General features: G+C 43.2%; 1 protein-coding gene across 1 annotated transcript in view; it reads left to right on the top strand.

Moving 5' to 3' along the window:
• The window catches only part of LOC147726646 (interleukin-31 receptor subunit alpha-like), a 672,471-nt gene that overhangs the window by 617,343 nt on the left and 34,813 nt on the right, over positions 1–20,315 (top strand). Inside the window, exon 16 of the mRNA XM_086960699.1 lies at positions 2,873–2,954. Coding sequence (XP_086816825.1) covers positions 2,873–2,954 — 82 coding nt within the window. The remainder of the gene's footprint in view (positions 1–2,872; positions 2,955–20,315) is intronic.

Genomic DNA, 20,315 nt, shown 5'->3' with positions numbered 1-20,315 from the left:
TCAGAATACTGGTTGCCAAGTAAAAAGACTGGAGAATTGAACACATAGTTGAATGAAAACAAAGTAATACACATAACATACAATCCTCGCGCAATGACACAAGGTATACAAAATACTTAAAGGGAAAGAAGACATCTTCGCCCTTAATAAATAAACAAAATAAAGCAAAGTCAAAATCAAATTGCATGATTATCACAAACATAGTCATCCAACCATTTGGATTTAGTGTGAGTGCAAGCACAGCGGTCACTTACACCATCAACATCAACTTGCAAATCATTATTGTTGTCACTTCCCATTCCTGAATCAACAATACCTACGCTTGCACAGGCGTTAGGAACCATCCCAGACACCTCCGCACTAGAACCAGACACACTACCAAATCAGCTCCTGTAGCATAAAAAACAAACTGGTTGGTGTCTCCACTCACTGCGCTCTTTGGCATCCCATCATAAGCTGTTAACCCTCCAGGGCCCACTGAATGCAAAAAGAGAATTTTTTTCCTTTTAGAAGACATTTTATTATCTTCATCAACAGCATTAATGAAGTTTAAAAAATATGCCTTCTATTCCAACCAATGCAAAAAGAACTATTGATGGACAGAATGCAGAACAATGTCATGCATTCACCCCAGTACAGAGATCTGATCCTAAATCCATCGTTTTTTTGTTTGCTCACCATGCCATTCCAGTTTGGACCCAACCATATGCAAATCAGTCTTGACCCTGCGCCCAATGGAAACAGTCCAGCCTGAACTGCCAGCCCAGGTCCAACCTGGACTCGAAACAAACATCCTAGGATCGGTTTCGGGGTTTCACCCCTCTTCAGCCTGGATAGCTTGATTCCAGTGGCATGGAGAGCACGGGACTCACGTCTGAGCATACCCATCCCACTTGGGGTGACAAATGCAAAAAGAACTATTGATGGACAGAATGTAGAACAATGTCACACATTCACCCCTGTACAGAGATCTGGGCCTAAATCCATTGTTTTGTTGCTCACCATGCCATTCCAGTTGGGACCCAGCCATATGCAAATCAGTCTTGACCCGGCACCCAATGGGAAGAGTCCAGCCCGAACTGCCAAGCCAGGTCCAACCTGGACTGGAAACAAGCATCCTAGGACCGGTTTCGGGGTTTCACCCCTCTTCAGCCAGGATAGCTTGATTCCAGTGGCATGGAGAGCACGGGACTCACGTCTGAGCATACCCATCCCACTTGGGGTGGCAAATGCAAAACCATTCCAACCAAGCCAGAAAGGTTGAGGAGGCTGAATTGTAAAATTTTGTGTTGCCATAATAAACTATGAAAGGAAAAAAATGCTCACAAACAATAAGTCTGAAAATTTTAGAAAACCAGAATAAATACTCCATTAAAAGAGTTAGAAAAATATACAGTACCAGTAGTGGTGGTGTGCAGGGTAGAAGAATTAGCGGTGAAATCATCAGCAGCGTTGAAACTGAAGAATTACAATGATCAAAGAAAAACAAAATGGCGTCAGGCAATTGCCCTAGTACGTGACCCTGAATGGCGAGAAGAGCAAGAACGTACACAACAACACACGTAACGTAGCGATGCGTGTGAAGACACGGCACCGTAACCACGATGCTTTGTGAAGACGCTGATGTTCCAAAGCAGCTCAACGTAGCGATGCGTGTGATGACACAGCACCGTAACCACTACGCCTTGTGTTGATGCTGATATACCAAAGCAGCTCGCGTTGCTGGCTTGTGCAGTTGGAGCCTGATTCAAATGATGCTCCGATGAAGGAAAACAACCTCAACTCCATTAGAGGTCAATTTTGCGCCGAAAGGAAAAAATAATACTCAGCACAATTATGAGGTCAGAGAAATCCACAATCGTTGTGAAGAAATTCAATAATAATCTAGTGTTCCGCGAGTTTTGGTTTTTAAATTTAAAATCGTGGGTTCTTGATGTTGATGCCTTCGTTAAGATCGTCGCCAAAATTGTTAAGTAATGATGGTCAAAGTCCAAATGATATTTGAAGATTTATTGAAGTTGAAAGGCATCAACGGAGCACACCACCTTCAGTCCTTCTCCCTGGCGCACCGCAGTTCAGAATACTGGTTGCCAAGGAAAACGACTAGAGAATTAAACACATAGTTGAATGAAAACAAAATAATACACATAACATGCAATCCTCACGCAATGGCAGGAGGTATACAAAATACTTAAAGGGAAAGAAGACATAACACAGAAGTTTTAACAACCAGCACATCCGAAGGTAGGGGGGCTACTGAGAGTGGAATGTTATATATTAAATAGAGAGACACAAAGACAAAAACTGGAACATTGGAGCAGAAGGCACGCCATTGTCTTAATTGATGCACTCAACAGTCCAATGTTCTGAATTTTAGTGATGCCTCATCTGTGACATGTACAAAGCGAGTCAATACATAACAATTTAATATATGTAAAAAGGTAAAGTGCTGACTCCTAATGTATTGTATCTTTTTCTTGACCTGAGTTCCAACGCCCTCTTCCAACCGCTTTCAATAAAAAATATAAGCATATTCGCCTTGAGTGAGTGTTAAAAGAAATATCTAACAAAATAGTTTATGTGTCCACACAACCATCCATCTCTATGAATTTGTAAAGTGAAGAGTGTGGGATTTTTCTATTGATTTGTCAGTCAAAATGTAAATTTTTCTTTTTGAGCTACATTTTCAGTTGAAATGCTGACCTTTCCCTGTTCCCTAGTCTTGAGGAACATGAAGTGAACTCCACTGATTAATACGCCATTTTAGCAGACTATGGCTTTAAGTTAATGGACGTCAGATTTACCAACATAAAGTGAGCAGCTGGTAATGTTTGATGTATATTCACAAATGCTTTCTGTGTGTACTTTGTAGGAAACTAAGAAGTTTGTTAAAAGACACCCCTACTCCAGAAGACAGCAACGTAATTAAAAAAATACATATAAGAGTTCCAGAGGTATGAACAGTGATTTTGCATTACACTTCTGTACTTGAAAGTTACATGTCAACTCTTCTATTAGTCACCTAGAGATATTGTGCTCTACAAAAACGTTACTCATTACTGAGATTTTACCTTTTATTTTGCTACAACTTTCTGAACAATAATAAAACAATGCAAATGAAAATTGTTATAGTTCTGTATTATGTGGCTATTGAGAACATCTGCTTAAGTGCATGCTTAGGTCACCCCTATCTTAGACATTTGTTGCTCAAAGACTATTTACTCATACCTTGTCTGAGGCAAAATATTAGCATATTGGGCCAGATTTATCAACACTTTGCAAATTCCCTAACAGTGATGCAAACCAGTTGCATAGTGTTGGTTTGCTATTTACATTCCAGTGCACAACATGTTTTGCAGTGGAAAGTTGTCCAAAAGTAACACAAATCAGAGCTTTGCGCGGGATTGGTTTACTTTTAATCAAGGGGCATCTAATAGGTGGAACATGGCCTTTCCAATGCAACCATCCATGTTTTTTTAGGTCAAGCTTTGTCTACTGACATTATAAACAGGGTTTTGCGCCAAAGGATTATGCATTCTTGAGGCATTTCTTTAAACTTTTCTGACTTTGCATGTGTGCTGTATTCTACAACACTGTAAACACATGGTATTCGCGGCATTGTATTGTCCACGGTAAAGACTTTCTTCCAGGCCCTATGGAAAAAGCTCCAGAGTTTAATAAAATATACTACACACATTCCTGAGATGGGCATAATGCCATACAACCTTACAGTCATGCGTACAACACAAGTACGACATAAACCACCTCTAAGAAGAACATCCCATCATTCTACATCAGTCCATATTCTACAAGGCCTCAAAATCTTCAATGAAGTTTTGGAAATAAACATCCACACTTTTATATAGTACTGCATTGCAACTTTGTAAAATAGGCATGTGCTCACATATGCATGGGTGAATTATCTTTTGTCAACAGAAGGTTTGGTGTTTCTCACAGATTTAGTGGAACAGACAATGGCTTTGAGACTCGATCATTTCTAACATACACTGCAACCCACGTTAGATGTAATGAACCTTTATCTTTTTAACAGGGAGTAATACTTCTACCTCAAACTTGTTCTGTGAACAATGCACCACGTAACTTTCAACATGCAAAATTGTGCTTGCCTCTAGTGCTTATGCTATTTCCATGTAAACTCAGTAATTCTATGCTGTACATGACTATTGTGTTATCAGTGATGTCATCAATGATGTAATTTAACATTTAATGAGTGATGTAATATGTGATGCCTTAAGCAGTGCATGGAGGGGACATACATTATAGTTAATTCAGTAAACTGTAACTGGTGAATTTCAGTAGATTTTTTGTTTTATAGATTTAAAACTATAGTTTTTATATTATTACAAGGCCTAACTATAACATCAGATGTGTGTGTGTACATATTTATATTTATATGCATGCGTATATATATATATATATATATATATATATATATATATATATATATATATATATATATATATATCGAAAGAAACCCGACCGCCTCTAGTTGCGGTCACAAGCGGGCGCAGACCTCCTCTCCTCCAGTATCATTAACATAATGTCACCAACGCCATCACACGATTTATTGCTGTCTCAAGTCAGAGCAAGTGCCCTCCCTGGCGCGTTTCGCTCCGCAAACCGAGCTTGGTTATGTATATATATGTATCTAAAGAAAATATACATATATATATATATTTTTTATCCAACAAACGCCGAAGCTTCACAAGATGCACTCGACAGTGCGTCTGCCTTTTGGCATCACGGTTCAGCCCGCCCCAGCCATCCAAGTTCGTTGTACTGACTGATGCGTTTCTGAGGCCAACGTACCACTTCATCAGAGGCATTTCTCCTGTACGCTTAGGAGCACTCTTTATACTACATGCTGATTGGTTGAAAAACCCCTCATGGGTTCAACTACGTATTTGGTTTGTTCATACAGCATGCTGGGATGTGTAGTCACATCGAGCTTTCATTGAACACTTATAGTAGGTTCCAATGCACACAGATTTCAGAGAGTCAGTTAGAATCCTTGGTAGGATCTGGATGTGATGGGAGCAGGCACTTTTCATCAAGACGCACTGTGCTGGAAACCGGAGCAGGAAGGTTCCTCTCTCTCAGCCTCTCATTCCTTCAAGATGGTGCATCATTCACGGTACGGCACCGTGTCATAATTTTATCCAACAAACACCAAAGCTTCTCAAGATGCACTCGACAGTGCGTCTGCCATTCGGCATCACGGTTCAGCCCACCTCAGCCATCCAAGTTCATTGTACTGCCTGATGCGTTTCTGTGACCAACGTACCACTTCATCAGAGGCATTTCTACTGTACGCATTGGAGCGCTCTTTATACTACATGCTCATTGGTTGAAAAACCCCTCATGGGTTCAACTACGTATTTGGTTTCTTCATACAGCATGCTGGGATGTGTGGTCACATCAAGCTTTCATTGAACACTTATAGTAGGTTCCAATGCACACAGATTTCAGAGAGTCAGTTAGAATCCTAGGTAGGATCTGGAGGTGATGGGAGCAGGCACTTTTCATCAAAACGCACTGTGTTGGAAACCAGAGCAGGAAGGCTCCTCTCCCTCAGCTTCTCATTCTTTCGAGATGGTGCATTTTGCATGGGACGGCACCCGTGTCAAAATTTTGTCCAACAAAAGTATGTTTAATTATTGATTTATAAAACATCTTAACTTATGTTGAAAGCAGTGCATTTGGTGTCTGTAGCTTGGTTTTCATGAATAAAGTGCATGTTATGGTATGTGTAAGTAACTATAACTAGCCAATTTCAGAGGGGTTATGGATTTATTTTATAACCATAGCTGCATTTTAAAAGTAGTTTTTAAGGGAATATCTAGGACTTAAGAAAGAAGGCAGGGGTTAAGTGTATGTTAGGTGTTATGAGCTGAAGAAATCATAACTTCTGTTTATCACATTAATTTCAATTAATTTATTATTTTATAATATAATATAAGAATCATCTAAGAAAGCAATTCCACGGTTCACAGTCTTCAGCTGTGCAAAACATGAGCTGGTGGCAGTTCCTGGGAACAGCCAACAACCGCTATGCACAGAGGGTGGTGGCACAGGACCTGGTCTATGGCAAGTCCTTTCACAGTGGGTGTCAAACCCATGCTGCATGTGTCCAACCCATGCAGTACTTGACCTTCAGCCATGCTCAATATTTCAAAGAAACAAGAGTGACCCATATGTCCACGCAAACTGGGTATTGGCTACTACTACAATTGTTCACATGGAACTCATTTTCAAGAATAATCTTTTTTGCCACTAATTCTCATTCTGTGTTGGTTTAGTCAGAAAAAAGGTTAAAACAACAATAAGGCAGAGTCTATCTGCCGTAAATCAATTGCAGTAATACAATACAGTTATTTGTTTTGGGAAGAAAGTTGGCAAATGCTCAGCAGGGGTTTGCCAGAGGGCCCGGGCCATGTAAGGACTACACACTAAGGGCTTAATACGAAAGAAACACCTAAAAGTGCTTTTATGCTGTTTTTTTAAATTCACAAATCAGGTCAGAAGCAAGCCTGGCACAGGTTTCTAAGTGTACTTCTGAAACTGTCGTGCAGCTGTTTCTAAGGCTCCCTTTCAACATGTGCAGTGTTCTCCATAGTGAAGAACTCTGTACAGGAGGAATAGTAGCCTCCGGTGAGAATATTTTTTTTTTCTGCTAGAAGAATACTTTCCCTTTTGAGAAAACCCTTACCCTAAACCCTACCAACAATCATTCCCCTTACCTTCCTAGAAGGGAAAGTACATTTCTGACCATTTCAAGGGACGAATAGGGTTGGATCGGAGTTTAGGAGTGCCACAAATGTACATGTCTGTGGGCATTCCTAATCTTCCAAGAGAGAGCACTCCTTGGAAAACCCGCTTCCCATCTCTACAATGGGATTTGCCATTGCAGATTTTTGCACATTTACGTTGTCGAAATCCGCAGTGGTAAATCGAATTACACCTGCAAGGAATCCCTATATAGATTCATAAGTGGCTTAACTTTATGACCAAATTTATCTTTGTGATTAGGGCCCATGGCTGCATTTTCCAGATACTTTTATAACGCTGACATACATAAACAAGCATTAAAAATGCAGTAGGTCTCGCCTTTCATTAGGTTAAAGCCATTTGCTTTGCTATGCAATACCATTTGCAAAGCAAATGGCTTTATCTTAATCAAAGGTGAGACCTATTGCATTTTCAATGCTTGTTCTGCTTTGTTTCTGACATTATCGACCTTCCTCTACCATGCAACTCTCTCGTGCTCCTCTCTTCATCACCCACTCCCCTCCTTTCAACTTCTGTCTACAGTCTCCCCGATTTCTGCGCCTCCCTCCTCTCTGCCCATCCCCCACCGCTGCATCTCCTGCCGATCTCCGTATCTTTCTCGCCTCTGTGCCCCTCTCCCACTCTGCCTCTCTCTCCTTTCCCTCTCTGCACCTCAATCGGCCTCTTCCTCTCTTTGCCTCTCAACTCCCCTGTCTGTCGCTGTATTCCTTCTCTTTATCTCCCCCTACATTATCCTCCTTGTCTTCACATTTCCCCTGTTCTTCTATATATCAACCCTTTCCATAATTCCATATCTTTCGCTGCCCCCCCCCCCTATATGCTGCCCTTGCCTGTGAATAATGCATGGATGCCACTGCTCAATTATGCACTCTGTTGTCAGTGTGCTGTGTGTTCGTTTAGGATTATGCGGCCCCCATGGACCTGGGGGCAGAGGAGGCGCAGGTGTAACGGGGACGGAGGTGGGGTGGTAGAGGGGTCTGGCTGGGCAGAGTCCTGTCTGTGCTCACGGAGAGTGATTGCATCCGGGAAGATTACAAATGAAGTAAGGATAGACAAGAATGGATGTAAGGCATGAACCCACGCCCTGCCAGCCAGTGTTTGCTCTCTGACAGCTCTGAGTCCCATAGTCGCACACTTGCCACCGTCATTGGCCAGAATAATTTAGCTGGTTTACAAGCTTTAAATCTATTGACTAATATGATCACTGGACTGTTGGCCCCGTGATGACTTCATAGAAATTACAGTAGGGCAGAGAAAATAACCATGTGGTGTCTGACCCGGACAACATCGAAGGAAGTGCTTCTTAGTGCATAAGTAACTGACCTTTGAGCTTTAACCTCCATGAGACATCTGTTCATCAGCAGACATATCTGCGTGGTGGACTGATAGCATGGCAGTCATTATCTGCAGCAGCGAGACCTACATAGCAGAGCACCTCATGGCTTTGCAGACCCCTGTTTTCAATCCCTTCTTGTTTTGCCAGCTGGTTTACCTTTTCCCAAAAGCAGTGGGAAGACTGGGAAATCTGTAGGCTGTAGTCCGGGTGAAAAAGACAACCTGCCTCCTACATCAGTAGGTTTGGAAATTAATAGTCAGGCAGGGTAAAACCTCACTAAGCGGCCTCGACTCCTCTGTTCAGAAGAGTTAATCGTGCCCCTCTCTGGGACTTGGAACCCGTATCCGAGGTGTATTGCACTATAAAATGGGTGCCATTTAATTGTCAATCGATAGTTCCATTATTCAAGTGCCAGAAGCGCAATAGGTGGTGTATTCCATGTCATACACGTTTATCCTCACACCCTCCCTTGCATGTATGATGTATAGGCTGCACAGTCATGGTACAGTACTTTGCAGTGCCACAGAAGTCTGTATCTTGCCAGTTTCTGCAGTTCTAATTCACTGTAGATGGCTGACTGCAGCAAGCGGGGGAAGGGGGAAGCAACGAGTGGGCAGGGGACAGAGAACTACATGCCCCAGAGCACACTGAAATGCTTATGAGGCGGAGAGGGTCAGCAACTGGCCTGTCGGACACTTCTTAAGCAACTTAAGTGCCCGACAGGATGCCTCTCGGCACTTCCAACGTAACGGACATGCACTAGCACAATATAAACAATTTTTTTAACTAGCGTGCGGGCTCAAAAGTGTGCCATTATTACCAGTGTAGCTCAACATGAAAAGATAACATTACAAAAGCGCAATATTAACAAGACAAGGAAGAAAGCAACAAAAGGAAAGAGTAACACAAGAACAAAGAAAGGATTAATGGCAGGTGGCTACCGCTGAAATTAGGCAAACAAAACATGAGCCGTGAAAAAAGATGAAGCACGGTGTCCGGAGGAGTGTTTCACCAGTAGACGGCTGGGGAAGCTTCAGTAAGCACGAAAGTGAAAAAATGTTGCTCTCGCTTGGAGCTGAATGCCAAAGAAATAAAAAAACATGCTGCGCCAGAGAAATGAAAGGCGCATCGGCCATTGTTGAAGATAAAAGCGGTAATAGCAACAAAAAAAAGTACTTTGCGGCTAATTAAGAGACGCTGTCTCCCGCCGCAAGTTAAAGATCCAATCCCGGTAGGCGGAACCAAAATCGGACTTGGTGGCAACCAGGAGGGATTATAATGCCTCTGGTGCGATCATTTCACTGTGTTTTGCAAACTCCATGACGCCAAATGACACGCACAAATGAAAATTGCAGGAGGAGCAGAGACAGGACTTCTGGACCCGTATTGCTTCCAAGAAGTCTTTGCATGGCGAGAGCAGCACATGCGCACTGCTAACGCCAGGCGAGACCTAAAAAGAGTGTAACAGGCAAACAGACAGTGACTACTATGATGTTTTTGGAATAATTTCTACTTTTTGACAAGTGCTAGTGGTTTTAAAAAGAACGCTTGTTTATAGCTGTGTGTTTTGTGTGTTGTTCTTTGTTCTGTGTTTAACTTTTTTGAGTAGTATTAAACAAATAGGGGTGGCTCAGTGCACAGCTAAGGTTAAACAGATTAATTAAGCGTGATTTTCAAGAGGGTAGGGTGCTCCAGCAGGTAATGTACCTGTCCGCCTACGTTCTTGAACTACTATAAAGAGAGTGCACCCATAAACTATGAATGCATCCCTGCCATAGGGCACACCATTGGTTCTTCACAGAAGACTCCGCAATTATTATTTGAAAGTATCCTTTAATAGTAAGTATCAGGAAATGTTCAGTTCGATATTTCAATTCATATCATGAAATGGTTTCAGGCAATCCTTTTGATAACAAAAACAGTCCATTATATCTCTAAGCGCTCCGATGCATTTCGGGCCCCATAGCCCTTTCTCAAGGAGCTCTACAAACAAAAATCACATATAGTCCGTCACTAAGATATACGCATAATGGTAACAGATAAACATGAATGTACATCTCTTACTAATGTGTGAAATGCATGCTAAAAACAACGAGTGAAGGGTAACCGTAAACCAAGTGCTCAAAATGGTGGGTGAACCGAATCAAGTGCATGTGAAATTGAGTTAGGGAAGTGAAACGCGCGGGCCAGTGCCGGCTACACTAACGTGAGACGATGAAGAAAAGTGGACCAGCTGAAACACAAGAATGGGGCACTAATTAGATGAGCATCACAGTGCTCGAACTCGCTCACGAACGTGAGGGAGGCAAGGTGACTGCGGTCAAACGGCTGACTTACTTGAAAAGTTAAAGGTGCCTCAAGCGCTCTCGAGGGGTGAGTCTCGGGGACGAAGTTCAGGCGCAACAGCGATACCTCATCTCGGGAAGTGAGTACTAGCCGGGTGGGATGACGCCATATTAAAACAAAACGCGGGGTGAAAGGTGAGTCGCCGCGAGTGGCTCGGCGGGATCACGTGGGTGATAAAGATCAAAAACGGACTAGGGAGGCGGATAGGTGGTGCAGGGATCGTGGCAATGTTAGGTGTATCCGGGGGAGTTAAATGTGACTAAAATGAAGTGTATAAACAATGTCGGACAGGTCAGAGCTTCAAAATAGCGATACACTATAGCATACATTATAACATTATGAAATAAACAATGTCAACGCAGGCTGCAAAAAAGCATTATACATCAGATCACCACACCTAAGGTGGTTAAAGCACACTAAAGTAAGCAACTTAATTCAGTCCTGTCATTACGCCCAAAGGGCTTCCTGGCCTTCTGGGAACGCAAGCTTGTAACATTAGAAAGCAAATTGTTTAACATAATTACATACTATATTCGACAATCTGACCCCAAGCAACAGCAAAATATTAAATCTAACTAGTAATGCATGTATTTACAGACTTTTCAGTTGTTTTTTCTATGATGTAAACTCATGAACCCGGAAGCACGCAAGATCGGGATAAGGCGTCCTCCCTATGCCAATGTCCTCTTAAGGCAGGACTTCCTGTTTTCAGTTTACAAGCATCTGCTTTCATGTTTATTGTAGGAAAGTGGGGTAATATGCCGTGAGGCTGGTTAGGCTTCACTATGCAATATCTTCACGTTACCCCAAAAAGGTCCTTATGATTCATACTAATAAGTCCCTAGCTCAGTCCTGGTAGTCCGGAAAAGAGCAGCCAGGCTTTACTAGAGGAACATGTATTAGGCATTTCAGAGTACCAACATGGGCGATAAATAATTGACACGACTCAAATTAAATCTGACACAATTTATAAAAATTGAGCAGATTTGTATATAATTATAGATACCAAAACAAAGACAATTGGATGAGTATAACCGGAGGTATGGATTTTAAAAGGAAAAATGAATCAGTGCATTTAACTCTTACAAGAACATAACGTTGCGGTCAATGGGAAAACACACTAGTGACACTTGGTCACTTGCAGGTCGAGTCCGGGGGAAACCATTGGGGGGTAAGGTGATGCGAGTCCCAGGACTAGGCTTTGACAGTCAGTTGAATTTTACTTGGCTCATAGGGCCCGGTTGAAGAGTTGTCCTGGCTGTCCCTGGTGCTGAACACGGGAGCCATGGGTGGTGGTTTCGCTGCTTTGATGGTGCTGGTGAAGAAGGTGATACAAAAACTCAACAAAAGGGTCAATGAGGTGGTAGGTTGAAGTTGCTGCAAGGTTTCCTCGAGTTTTAGTGTTGAAGGTAATGGTAGTCCAACTTGCCACCAACAAGACTTGGCAGTAGCAAGCACTGCTTACAGGTACTTTGACATCCTGGAGTTCGGGGGGAAAAGTATCTGCCTGAAACTTGCTAGAGGTCAGGACTACGTTTTCCACAATGCACTAAACCATTTAATTTTAGGTTACCTCTCGGCGGGCCAGATTGTCAGTCATTCTTTTGGTTCTGGTAGTGCGATTTGCCTGCGGACTGCAGGAGACTAGTACCTCTAGTCCATGGGAGTTCTGGACTTGCATTCGTCTTGCTGAGAGGTTCCTCTTTTTTTTGGAGCCGATCTCTGGTCCTGGAAGAGTCATGCAGTTGCAGTGTGGTTGCCACAGGTGCATATTATTGTGCCTTTGCTTCGTGGAGTTCCTGACGTCACAGCCACTGGTCTCTTCTTTGTCCTTGGTCACAATTTGAGCAGATCTGAGGTTCTGGTGACAGGGGTGACCCTTAAACCCTAGATTTAGGAGTCTTAAGGTTGTGGGTGCTAATATCCAATAGGTTACTAGCCCCAGCGGCACATCCGCCCCTGAGGTGACCACATTCAAGGGTGTGTGCCACCTTTTCTACCCAGAATCCTCTATTCTACCACTTTAAAAAAATGGCAGAACCCATCCTCGGCTGTACACACCAGGTAGCCCACCCTAGGGGTGAGGCTAGCCTTTGGGGGTGTACGTTTCCTGACTATCAATTTTTCTGCTTGCCTGGCTGAATGCAAATGTGCCTGAGGCAGAGGGTTGGCTGTTTCCTCCATTGTCAGTTAGCCTAGTTGTATATCAGAGGTAGTGGAGCTTTGAAGCTCACCAACTTGATGTGCCACTTCACTAGTCATCCAGTCAGTGAGGGTGGTGACACCTCCTTCCTAGGCAGGCATTTGTTTCTGACTCATGGAAGTGTGTGCACCTCTTGGCAGGGAGTCAGATTCCTGTCTTGGCGGCAGCAGCTGCAGGCCGTCTGACAGGGCACAGGAAAGGCTTGTGCACCAGGAGGGCAAACTCTAAGGTAGCCACCTAGTTGTATGCCACATCAAATCAGACATGAGAATCATGTCAGATTTGATGAGACAAGTTGTTTGATACCAAATATTACCCTTTCAGTGGGACCATACAGGGGCTGGCAACCTCTGGGTGCCGGGGTGCCAGGCCCTGTTATCCAATGGCCTTCTGAATATTTAAAGTAGCCCTTAATGGAAATAGACTACATAGGGATATATAAGCTTGCACTTATGTATCTGTATGTGTCTGCACCATTGATATAACGCATCCTGCCTCCTGGGCTCAAGTGAGCTACCTTAAGGGTGACTGGCTTATATTAAAAACAGTGCTTTGACTTTGCCACTCATGGTGAGGGTAAAGTCTAGTTAGACAGTTTGCACTGCTCATGCAGTCTGCAATGGCACGACTGCTGTCATCTGTTTACTTAGGTCACTCAGGGTAGCACAATCAGTGCTTCAGACCCTGGTGAGACCTTTAACTGCCATGCCCTGTTTACCAATGGTACCACTTAACCGGGACTAATAAGGGAGTTAAAGTCCTTGCCAATTCGGGTTACCAATTTACATGCATCATATTTTAGGGAGAGAGCACTGGCACTGGGGCCTGGATAGTAGGCTCCAGTGCACTTTCAAAGTCATAATCATCAGCATTGGGGAAAAACGTATGGCGGTGACCATACAAAAATGGTACTTTCTTACGCTCATGAATTTGCAACGTTAAAAGGAAGTATCAGTTTACCATAATTGCCCTCTACAACCAACAATTTGACCTCAGGTATCATCTAAGAGCATAGTTGCAGAAGTAATCCAAGTGTTTGCTCATTTTAAACAGCATTTTTCAACAACTCAAGTTTGCAGTCTTCATAATGGGTTATCCCACCCTCATCCAATGTGTGTTTTCATAGGTTTACAAACAACCTTGCAGATCTGTTTTTTTTTTTCAATTGAATAGTTTAATTATATATATTCTTGGTTTTTATTGCTTAATGCATTGTTCTCATTGTATCTCAGTTGTTTCTAACTCAAAAGAGAACTGACCATCAGTCAAACTTCTGAAAGTACGCAGGGTTCATCATATAATAGCGAATGGATGGAATCGTGTTGGCAAAATATGTACTTCAAAAACCTGCAAGCCGACCCTAATTTGGCTTTGGTAGCTGTAATGCAGTAACTATTTTGATTGATTGCTCGGTTGATTTTGGGGTCTCATAAAGCACAGTGATTACCCAAGAGATTCCTTGTGTGGAAGAAACAATCATGTGATACCATAAGGACGAAGAAGCAGTCCCAGATCTTAGCAGAATTTAAAGGTTTTCAATGATTTCCTGAAGTGAAAATGTGAGGACATTTCTTGGAGCTGAACAGTCAAAGTCTAGGACCCAGTAGCCTAAGTTTCGTAGAAGGTATTTTGAACCAAACAGAGACATTTAAATTGAATTCTTTGTTTGTTAGGAAACCAATTAATTTTTTTCTAGGCATTAGAAAAGTGATCACTTTTCTTAACATAGTAAATTAAACATACCTGTGTAAATTGAAAGACCTGAAACATATTGTAGTAAGAGGAAAATAGTGATAAATAGCCAATCTAAAAGAAAATGCATTAGAGATACCAAACAAATAGATCTGCAAGAATTTCTGAATGTGCCATCACTGGTTTCCCAAACAAGCATCTTTAATGAGAGAAGCCAGGCAATTGTACTTTATACCTTAAAATCTATCTCAACAGGAGGTGGCTTTACTGCATTTCCTATCATCTACCTCTACAAACAGTGATAGGCCTGTTTACCTGCCAAAATCATCTTTAAAAAAAGAAAGCGAAGCTCGGTTCTTGCATCCATCTCTGCAGGAAATTACATCACTTCATTTCCAAGCATCCATCTATACAGAAAGTAAAATCACTAGTTCCCACCTAAAACCTCTTGCCTGCACTTCTCCTCCAGTCTACTCCTCAGTACACCACTATCTAAGTACTAGCGCAGAGAAGGATGTTACCTATTTGCGCAGACACAAACAAGAATGTCACAAGGGTACCATCTGTTTGGGGCCCCTAGGGCCAGGAAGGACCTTGGCCAAGAACTCTTGTTTGACTGCAGGCACATAAAAGGTAATATTTCATCATGTCTTTAGCTAGCACTCCACAATGCCCATTGCTACAATCACTCCCAGGCCTAGGTCACATACACAACATCTCATGACACATAGCCTAAACCTCATGCACATCCTATTAGCCACCACATGCCCTCAAAATACTGAAAACATATTTTATTACCTGCTCCTTAATGCATGCTCAGTAGTACACATCTCTCCAGACATTGCTGACCTCATCAACTATCACAACAGTGATACAATCGTAATTACAAAACAAGCATTTGCAATTAAATAGGTCTCGCATTTATGAGAGTGTGAGCTATTGGTATTGTAAATGACAAAGCAAACACAAGTAGATGGTGGCCGGAGTGCTGAAACCTTTCAGACACTCACCCCCAGTCACAGATCTGGGCTGAATCCATCATCATTCTTTAGCTCACTTCGCCACCTCAGTTCAGACCCAGCTATATGCAAATCAGTCTTAACCCTGTGCCTCCTGGGAACAGTCCAGCCCAAACTGCCAAGCCAAGTTGTCCCTGAACCGGAAACAAGCATCCTGGGGCAGGCTTCGGGTTCCTTGTGTTTGCTTTGTTTGCCCTAAGTTGGCAGGGTATGCCCAGACGTGGGTCCCTTGGTCACTTTGCCACTGGATTCAAGCTAGCCTGGCTGATGAGGGCTGTTAGCCCGAAACCAGCCCCTGGATGCTTGTTTACAGTCAAAGGAAGACATGGCTTGGCAGTTCTGGCTGGACGGTTCCCATGAGGCACAGGGTCAAGACTGATTTGCATATAGCTGTGTCTCAACTGGGGTAGCGAAGTGAGCTAAAGAACGATGATGGATTCAACCCAGATCTGTGACTGGGGTGGTGTCTGAAAAGTTTCAGCACTCAGTCCATCATCTCCTTGTGTTTGCATTATAAATGACAATGCCTTTTATGTATGTGTTGTTTTTAACACCTTCGATGCTCATGACGAGCTCAGCTCGTCATGAGGTATACCTCTCGTGGGCTCATGACGAGCTGAGCTCGTCATGAGCACACCCATTTTCATTATGGCCCAGCACAGGAGAGGAATAAGACCCGCATCGATGTGGTTAAAACAGATAACAACAGTTTAAACTCTTGCAAATGCAAGACCTATTGCATTGGAAATGTGTGCTATTAATTTTTTCAAAAGCATTAGAAGAAAGCGTGTCCTGCCTGCAGGCAGAACAACGCTATCTGAGAAAATAGTCCTCGGAGGCTGTAATTAAAGCCTACCGGGCAACAACACATGTAACAGGGAGTGGCGCCATTCCTAACTATAACATGCCTGAAACCTATTTATTTTTAGTGAATATATATATATATATATATATATATATATATATATATATATATATATATATATATATATATATATATATATATATATATATACATGTAGGCGATATACATCACGCTACTACTTAGAGGCGGAGTGACTAACCAGGAAGCAGGATGGGGCGGGATATTTAAATCCGCCATTTGGAGCCCGCATCCTCACAACACCTCTGGCACTGAAGAAGGCGAAAAGAACATGCCAAAATGCATTTGCCATGTCATGTGTTCCGAATAAAATGCCTCCATGTTTCCCCGTCTGTGGCCTCTTCGTCTTTCTTGGGAGAAGTTTTTTGGACATTTTGCTGAGTGATTGCCAGCATCACGCTTAAGAGGACCCCGCATCCTCAAGTTGGCTACGGACTTGCTGGTTTCTGCCTCGGCGGATTTCCTTTGGTTTCCAGGGAACTGGATTTCCGTGGCGCACCACCAGGCCCGGGAGGAGTTGGGGTGGTGATATAGTCATCCGGCTGTTCGTTGGGTGAAGTGGACTCTTACCTTGCCCCCGCTCACTTGGGGGTTGATGCGGTCCAGGGGACTCGAGGAGGCATGGACCTTCGGGGGATACACGGACTTGAGGATTTGAATTTTCCATGGTTTGTATCCTTCCCCCGCTGTTATGCCTTCCCAGAACATTGCATTTTGGTACATGTAGGTGATATACATCACACTACTACTTAGAGGCGGAGTGACTAACCAGGAAGCAGGATGGGGCGGGATATTTAAATCCACCATTTGGAGCCCGCATCCTCACAACACCTCTGGCCCTGAAGAAGGCAAAAAGAAGATGCCGAAATGTATTTGCCATGTTGTGTGTTCCGAATAAAATGCCTCCATGTTTCCCCGTCTGTGGCCTCTTCTTCTTTCTTGGGAGAAGTTTTTGGGACATTTTGCTGCGTGATTGCCAGCATCACACTTAAGAGGCCCCCGCATCCTCAAGTTGGCTACGGACTTGCTGGTTTCTGCCTCGGCGGATTTCCTTTGGTTTCCAGGGTACTGGATTTCCGTGGCTCACCACCAGGCCCGGGAGGAGTTGGGGCGGTGATACAGTCATCTGGCTGTTCGTTGGGTGAGGTGGACTCTTACCTTGCCCCCGCCGTACAGATCCCGCTCGCTTGGGGGTTAATGCGGTCCAGGGGATTCGAGGAGGCATGGACCTTCGGGGGATACACGGACTTGAGGGTTTGAATTTTCCGTGGTTTGTATCCTCCCCCGCTGTTACACCTTCCCAGAACATTGCATTTTGGGACATGTAGGCGATATACATCACGCTACTACTTAGAGGCGGAGTGACTAACCAGGAAGCAGGATGAGGTGGGATATTTAAACCCGCCATTCGGAGCCCGCATCCTCACAACACCTCTGGCACTGATGGAGGCGAAAAGAAGATGCCGAAATGCATTTGCCATGTCGTTTGTTCCGAATAAAATGCCTCCATGTTTCCCCGTCTGTGGCCTCTTCTTCTTTCTTGGGAGAAGTTTTTTGGACATATATATATATATAGAGAGAGAGAGAGTTAATTAATATTTTTATTACTCATTTAAGAGAACCCCCACACACCCCTCTGTCTCCTGTCCGTAGCCTTTACACACGCATTTCCTTGGGACAACTTTTTATTTATGCAGTAGGTGCAGTGCCAGCAGGACACAGAGGAATCAAGGATATATTGAGCACAGACTATTGCTTCATTTTATTTGTCAAACAGGAGCCAAGGGGCCTGTTTCCTTCCTCGCACTGGAGCCATCATATACTGTCTGCCCCACTTCACATTTCCACATATTGTCTACTTGGCTCAGTTGTTAACTGCAAGTATTGTACCAGCACTTTAGTGACATTCCCAATACCGTTTACCATTCTTTACTGCCCAGCCACCCCTAACACACACCCCCTCCTCTGTCCGACATTTACTAGACCTTAGCTTCCATTTGTGTCGTAGGTGCAGAGCACAGTGCCCTACCTACACAAACCCATTCAACCCAGATTATTACTTTATTTTCTACATAGTCCTCTCCCATCCCTATCCTTCACCCCTTGATCATGGTCGTAGTTTGCTAGTGCAGCAGGTGCAGTTGCTCCGGGACAGTATTCTCTCTTCTCTGTGCATTTCATCACCATCCACATGATTTTTAGCACCCTGCTACTTGTAATCATCTAGAAGCCCACTTGTTGTTCTCTTAGCCACCCCCCCATGCACCTCTCCCTCTTTCTGTCCCACTTTAAAGCTCTACAGCCCCCCTTCATTTCCTTTTACCCCTTTTGCGGCCTCTACTTGCATGTTCTTATCACTCAGAGGCTGCCTGTGCTCCTGGAGTTTACTTTCAGCATTTGTGGAATTCTGGTCTGTACCAATTACACTACATCCTTTATGCCCTTCCAGCTTTTTCTAAAATACAAACTGTGCTTGTTTTGTTGTGTGGCTTTTTTGGCTCTGATTGCATTTTCCCGATTCATGCCCTTATATAGGTATAATTCATATAGCCCTTATATAGGCATACAAAATCAAGCCCTTATTTAGGCATAGCCCATGCTACCCAAATACAGGCATGGCTACTTCCATCCGTTCACCAAACGTCACAACGATTTCTTGGAAAACCAGCTTAAGCCGTTAGGGACTTCCCCTTGCTTGAATATTGATTTCTCCAAGAAGTCAGTTAATTTTACAATGAACAACTATTCCTTAGGGGTTCATCCATGACGTTCATATGCCCGACTTTACGTCAAACATGGCATTCCTAGACACCTTCAAAGTATGAATATACCTTCACTTGCTATAGAAAGATACAGTGGTTTGGAGCAGTTCGAAGACCTACTTGCCGGACGCAGCTCGCTACAGCAAGTGCTGAAGGAAGCCGTCTCTCCAGCTGACGCACTGGTCAGGTAGCTGCCCTTCTCTGCTGAGAATCCAGTTTTAGTGTTTCGGTCTCCACTTGCGGGGTGTTAGGAAATCGAGTCCGAGAAAGAGATACCAGACCTCCTTCATTCTAAGGTATGGAGCTGATAAGAACCTAGAGAAACCTTTGGTAGATTCTTGGCAAAAAAACTAAACCTATGCTAAAGACCATACTTACTTCTTACCTGGTACTAGACCTAGGTTAGGTACATTGGGGTATGCATATTTTAGAAGCACCAGTTGAGTATTTTAGTCTATGTTATTTATGTATGTATTTTTATATGGCTTAGAAACCATACAATGCTCTTACAGTATTATTTCATATTATTGTTTACGCTGTACGCATTATACTTTGCATTCTGTCTGATGATTATAGCAGTTCACCTCTCTTGCATGGGAAAGAAGACTATTCGATAAACCTTTCTATTAAAAACGCCTGTCTCACTATTTCTCTGCAACTCTGTAGAAACGAAGCATGGACGATTGATTGAGCGAAATACGTATCTATTGTTTCCATGACTCTGAGAGATATATTCTTATCCTTGGGAAACAAAGTTGTCATGTTTATGCGGTTGTCAGAAACTAATCCCTTCTTGTGTATTCCAGAAAGTTTCTAGTGACCTCTGAGTTAGCTGGCAGACACACAATTAAGTTTAGTATATTCGACAGAGACCTATTGACATAAGTCCTACGTCAAATCTATAGGATATATTATTCCAATGCGCAGAGCCTATTGGGAATATAGGAACTACACTACAGTTTAAGCCTTATCCTTTACTTACAAAACCACCTAAGCGAGGTATGTTCTTGCCTCCCCCAAACACGCCTCCAAGTTTTCCTTTCCTGTCCTTGTCCTACACAACTATACTTACAGCGCCATAACTTTATGATGTGCAGCAGGTGCAGTGCCACTGTACCCCAAAAGTAAAACCATCCGTTCTTCCCGTTCTACGTCAAACCTTCACAACCTTCCTTCAGATTCTTTTTGCCCATTAGCTGCCACCACATCCGTTTTCATTTCAACAACATTCAAGAGCGCACAACCACCTAGGTTTGTCACCTAA

This window comes from Lissotriton vulgaris, chromosome 3_1 (genome assembly GCF_964263255.1).
Source record: "Lissotriton vulgaris chromosome 3_1, aLisVul1.2, whole genome shotgun sequence".
Classification (NCBI taxonomy): domain Eukaryota; kingdom Metazoa; phylum Chordata; class Amphibia; order Caudata; family Salamandridae; genus Lissotriton; species Lissotriton vulgaris.
Note: the sequence above shows the minus strand (reverse complement) of the source record. Positions and strands in the feature narration are given on the sequence as shown.